Source organism: Xyrauchen texanus, chromosome 30 (assembly GCF_025860055.1).
Source record: "Xyrauchen texanus isolate HMW12.3.18 chromosome 30, RBS_HiC_50CHRs, whole genome shotgun sequence".
Classification (NCBI taxonomy): Eukaryota; Metazoa; Chordata; class Actinopteri; order Cypriniformes; family Catostomidae; genus Xyrauchen; species Xyrauchen texanus.
In genome coordinates this window covers 24363490-24369120 of record NC_068305.1, presented here as the reverse complement: position 1 = coordinate 24369120, position 5631 = coordinate 24363490, and the positions used below count along the sequence as shown (strand labels likewise).

Here is a 5631-nt window from a genome sequence, read left to right as displayed (position 1 = left end):
CACAACACTGGACTTTTACTTTTACTGCCATATTGCCAAATTTGAAAATCCTCTCTTTGGGGACAATTTGGAATATCTTCATTAAGAAAAAGGATCCATACACAATACCTCAAACATAACCAATTTAGAGAGCAAATGAGCACAAGTGCCCATGTATATATTTGTATATATTTTGGATTGGATCTGTTTCACAGATAATAAATACATATTGTATAGGCCATTTATAAAGATTGAAAAGGGTGGGGGTGTGGGGAAACTCCTGTTATTCACTTGGGATTGGCCCAGATGGCTTGGAGGTGTTCCATTAAATCCTTAGGATAAATGGATTAGATGGAGGTCAAAGTGAGTCTGGAAAGAAGTCACTAAACTCGCTTCTCACCTCTTCTCTCGTCTCTTACCTAAAACTCCATAGGATACTTTTTGCCAAAAGCAATATGACAGCGCCTAGAACCAAGATACATGGATTACGAGCCAGTATGTGAATATGATATAGCTGAACAGGTAGGTTATGTGGTTTTGAGGGTTTTTTGTAGCAATACAACAGAGAATGGCTGGAAGGTTTTAGATTGCCTAGAATAATAATGTTCTTCTGTAACAGGTAAAGTAACATAAATATAATGAGCACTTTCAAAGTGGATATGAATGTTTTAGTGTATGCATGGAATATAGGGTACTTTGTATGTGACATAATGTATTTATTAGAGCTTAAAATAATACTGAAATGTGTAACTTAATCAAATATAATACATTTCGCAGAGTGAAATTTAACAATTTTAATGGAAAAGATCATAGACAATACTATTGTTAGCTACAAACTTCATCTTACATATTAAATTTAAATTGTAATGTAAATGTAAGTGATCAGTAATCAACCAGACATACAGTATATATATATGGTATACCATGAACATTAATTAGACATTGTCATACTACGTAAACTGTCTGTACATTTATATTAGAATTTTTTCCTATCTTGATTTCAGTACCTGTGCTGTTATGCAGCGAAGGCCATCATCCAGGAGTGTAAAAATACCTCATCTAAGCTGCTTATGAGGCCTTCTTTGCCTTCTTTCCCAGTTCACTTCCCTCCTCCCTGTGGAAAATTTTCCCTGTCTTTTCCCATTTTCCCAGGATATCACTCTATAATAAAATTAAAGTACCTGGAGTTAAAAAATTACCGCTTAAACTGTGAGAGTAATACTTCTTCCCATTTACAATGGCAGTCTTAAAAGTGACATTTACGAAGACAAATAGAGACAAATTGGCCCAGGTTTTATGGGTGCTAAACTGGGTGTCCGTGATAACAGGTGTCACACTTTTGAGTCTGGGCCTGTTCCTAAAAGTGGAGATTCAGAAGAGGCATGAGCTGATGTCAAAGGAGATTGACTCTGTGCCAAATATGCTTATATCTGTTGGCTTGACTGCCTGTGCGATCAACTTCTTGGGGAGCAAGATCTGCTACGATTGTGTGGACACCACCAAGTTCTTGCGATGGAAGCTGCTGATGCTGCCTTACATCATATGTACCTTTTTCTTTACGTTTTGTATCCTTGTGGGGGCCCTGATGTGTTATAGCATGCGCAACGATCTGGAAGAGTCACTTTTTCTTGGCTTGCGTGACAGCATGCGGTACTATAAGGATACAGACATGCCAGGCCGCTGCTACATTAAGCGCACAATAGATATGCTGCAGATGCATTTCCAGTGTTGTGGTAATGGAGGGTATCGGGACTGGTTTCACATCCAATGGATCAGTAACCGCTACCTGGATATGACCGATAGTGAAGTGGTGGAGTAAGTCAATTTCTGAGCCCACAATGCACTTTCATGTCAAGTGGTTAATATTGTCAAATGATTAATTTGAATGACAGTTAAAGGGATAGTTCACCTAAAAATTTTAATTCTATAATTTACTCACCTTCATGTTGTTCCAAACCCAAATACATTTTTTTTCGTCTGTGGAAAAAATATGTAATGAAAGTGAAAGTAATTTTTCCTAACAGCTATTAGTCATACATGTTTGGAACAGCATTAGGGTGAGTAAATGATGACAAAATGTTTGGTGCACTGTCCCTAACTGATGCATGCTTTCACAGATATCCAACACTTACTATTCTACTGAAACCATGCATGTTATTCATCTATGTGTTGATCCATTGCTTACATACTGTACTGTATGCATGTTTTGTTTTCTGTATTGTTCTTCTCTTGAGTCGGCTACGGAGTAATGTGGAGGGCAAGTATCTGAATGATGGGGTGCCCTTCAGCTGCTGTAATGTGCACTCTCCTCGGCCCTGTATCCAGCATCAAATCACCAACAACTCAGCACACGTCAACTATGACTACCAGAAGGAGGAGTTAAATGTGAATCGAAGGGGCTGCCGACAGGCCCTACTTGAACACTACACACAGATCATGCAGTCCATTGGTTTAATTGTTCTCATCATCTGGCTTTTTGAGGTGTGTCATGTATAAAATGTCAATATACACTGGCAGCCAAAAGTTTGGAATAATGTACAGGTTTTGCTGTTTCAGAAGGAAATTAGTACTTTAATTCGCTAAAGTGGCATTCAACTGATCACAAAGTATAGTCAGGATATTACTGATATAGCATCATCACTTTTTGAAAAAAGTAATTTTTGATCCAATCTAGACAGGCCCCATTTCTAGCAGCCATCACTCCAACACCTTATCCTTGAGTAATCATGCTTAATTGCTAATTTGGTACTAGAAAATCACTTGCCATTATATCAAACACAGCTGAAAGCTATTTGGTTCATTAAATGAAGCTTAACATTGTCTTTGTGTTTGTTTTTGATTGCCACATTATGCAATATTCTGGCATGTCTTAAGGTCAATATTAGGTCGAAAATGGCAAAAAAGAAAAACAGCTTTCTATGGAAACTCATCAGTCAATCATTGTTTTGATGAATGAAGGCTAAACAATGCTTGAAATTGGCAAAAAAACAACAACTGAAAGTTCCATACAAAGACGTACACTACTGTCTTCAAAGACAAAGGACATCTGGCTCTAACAAGGACAGAAAGAGATGTGGAAGGCCAGATGTACAACTAAACAAGAGGATAAGTGCATCAGAATCTTTAGTTTGAGAAATAGATGCCTCACGTGTCCTCAGCTGACAGCTTCATTGAATTCTACCCGCTCAACACCAATTTCATGTACAACAGTAAAGAGAAGACTCAGGGGTGCAGGCCATATGGGAAGAATTGCAAAGAAAAAAAACCTTTTGAAACAGAAAAAGAAAAAGTTAGACAGGGCAAAAAACACAGACATTGGACAACAGATAATAGTGCAGATCCAGGTTATGTTCAAAATTTACAAAATTTAAATAGCAAAATAACCATTTTTATTTCCAAGATAATCACTGAAAGCATCTCACTGAATTTGATTGTCAACATGATGAGATCATGTGACAAAAATGTAATATAATGTACTACTTTTTGAAATGTTTATTGTGGAATAATATCTTCTGTTTTACTTACTATTTTAAACAAAAAGGCAGTAACAGTGTATACTGTGCAACATTCATTAAGTAGCACACTCTTAAAAATAAAGGTACTTTATCAGCATGCATGGTTCCATATAGAATTTCATTTAATTATATTATATGGAATTTAACAATTTAACATTATGGAACCTTCCCATTGCACAAAAGGATCTAAGTAATGGGAAAAGGTTCTTTAGACTGGAAAAAAGTTTCTTCAATATGGTTCTTTTAAGAACTTTTCACTGAAAGGTTCTTTGGAGAACCAATAATGGTTCTTCTATGACATCGCTGCAAAACGCCCTTTTTGGAATCTCTATTTTTAAGAGTGTAAGCTGATGTTCCATTCCAAATATACAGCCAAAGATTTTGTGAAACCAGAATACATGACCACCAATGTGTAATTATTTTTCTAATGCCCACTTGTCATGCCTTCCTATTTTCTTTTCTCAGAACAAATATAGTGAAATACTACAATCGATAACGATAACATGAATTATGCTTAAATAATTGGAACATAAAGGTCTTTCTTCTAGTTTTAATTATTAATAGATATTATAATGTAGTATAAATCTAAATGTATGTAAAAAAATGTTTTACGTTAATGAAAATAAGTATTTTTCTCTAAGTGTTTTTTTATTTATTACAGTCCAAGTCAAATGTAAATGTGTTGATTCACTTTAAATGAAGAATCTTGTGGGATCCTCTTAACCTAGCAAAATCTCTTCAGCCCATCTTCATCTATGCTTCTACCACTGATTTCAATCCACTTCTAGCCTCTTCCCTTTTTTATAAATCTCTTTCTCCTTCCTATAGATCTCTGTGCTGACAGGAGTGCGATATCTTCAGACAGCCATGGAAAATCTATTGAGGTTAGGGGACCCTGACTCAGAATCTGATGGATGGCTTCTGGAGAACAGTATTGCTGATACTGCCCGTTATAACTTCAACATCATCAAGAACTTGGGCAAGTGCTACCAGGTGGATGATGACCCCAACATTGATGTTCCAAGCACAAGCCAGCAAACACAAGAGAATGTCCCCACCAGCCAAATCACAAAGGCCAGGTAGAATAAGAGACATGTAAATGCAAACTCTGGACATTGAGACTTGAACCAGCCTTCCAAAAATGGCAGCCTTGAAGAGGCAAATCAAGCTCTGCATTGCAGCTTAATATATTTGACTCTTTACTCAAAGTACACAAAGTTGAAAGAATATGAAGAATGAACTTGACAGAAGTCGGAACAGTTTTACTATATTAAAAAGGTGATCGCTGTTTAATGCAATGTAATCCTTGTGCCATACATAAGGAAAAGGAAAATGAAGGAATCTTTGCAAGAGCACTGTTAAATGATGGGGAAGGACATAAAGGGTGCAGAACTGATTTGTACAAACTCTACAGCCAGTCAATCTCAATAATCAACCAATCTTATTTTACAGGATATGCAAATGCAATTCTAAAAAGGGAGAAAAATCTAGAGACCGATGACTTACAAAGAAAACCTAGGATGAACGTGATGATAACAAGACTGTAAAGGTGGTAGTGGGAGAAATTTGTGCCTCTACCCTGTAATGAAGATTATTTTGCTCATCCTAATAATATCTTAAATAATATGTAGTACTGTGAAAAGGGTTCAAATAAAAGGCCTTTTGTTCCATAAGAAGGTATTTCCATCCATAAACTATAAAATGCCTTTTGGAATCCAAAAAGGATCTTTTTCTCATTCAGTTACTTGCTCGGTTTGTGTCATCGTAGGTTTGTATTCAATTTCACAACTAGTGAACCATATTATCTGGAGAATTACTGTATCTTACTGTAAACTGTACAGTGTTTTCAACTGGTCTCAACTCATCACAAGCACTCTCAGTAAACGCATAATAAAAAAATAAAAAGTCTTAAATTGAGCTTTGCTATTCAGTGTCATTTTTTTCTTGCTGTATTTAAACAACTCCTTTTTCATGACATTTCAGAACTGAATACAGTTGGGGGGTGATAAAGGTGATACAATTAGACTAAGTTGCCTTGGAGTCTTTACTGCATAACTACTTTGCTGTTGTTATGTTGGGTTCAAAGTAAGCCAAGGAAATTGAACTAGCAATGCTCCAAAGCTATATAACTAAAGAG

At 36.2% G+C, this 5631-nt stretch overlaps 1 protein-coding gene across 2 annotated transcripts; it reads left to right on the top strand.

The window, feature by feature from the left end:
* Nucleotides 1–337: 337 nt before the first annotated feature.
* prph2lb (peripherin 2-like b) lies at nt 338–5374 on the top strand. 2 transcript variants are annotated; one of them, XR_007968148.1, is made up of 5 exons: nt 338–501; nt 984–1794; nt 2214–2460; nt 4323–4772; nt 4947–5374. XR_007968148.1 is itself a non-coding variant. In XM_052099101.1 (4 exons), exons 2-4 carry the CDS (start codon nt 1217–1219, stop codon nt 4575–4577), a joined length of 1080 nt encoding a protein of 359 aa, XP_051955061.1. In that variant the 5' UTR covers nt 338–501; nt 984–1216; the 3' UTR covers nt 4578–5374. The 2 variants fall into 2 exon arrangements, 1 of the variants encoding a protein (XP_051955061.1); XM_052099101.1 differs by having other exon boundaries at nt 4323–5374.
* The last annotated feature ends 257 nt before the right edge of the window (nt 5375–5631 follow it).

Coding starts and splice junctions, on each gene's coding strand:
- prph2lb (XM_052099101.1), top strand. CDS start 1,217: ATGGCAGTCTTAAAAGTGACATTTACGAAGACAAATAGAGACAAATTG. Junction 1,795..2,213: donor ACCGATAGTGAAGTGGTGGA/GTAAGTCAATTT, acceptor TCTTCTCTTGAG/TCGGCTACGGAGTAATGTGG. Junction 2,461..4,322: donor TCATCATCTGGCTTTTTGAG/GTGTGTCATGTA, acceptor TCCTTCCTATAG/ATCTCTGTGCTGACAGGAGT.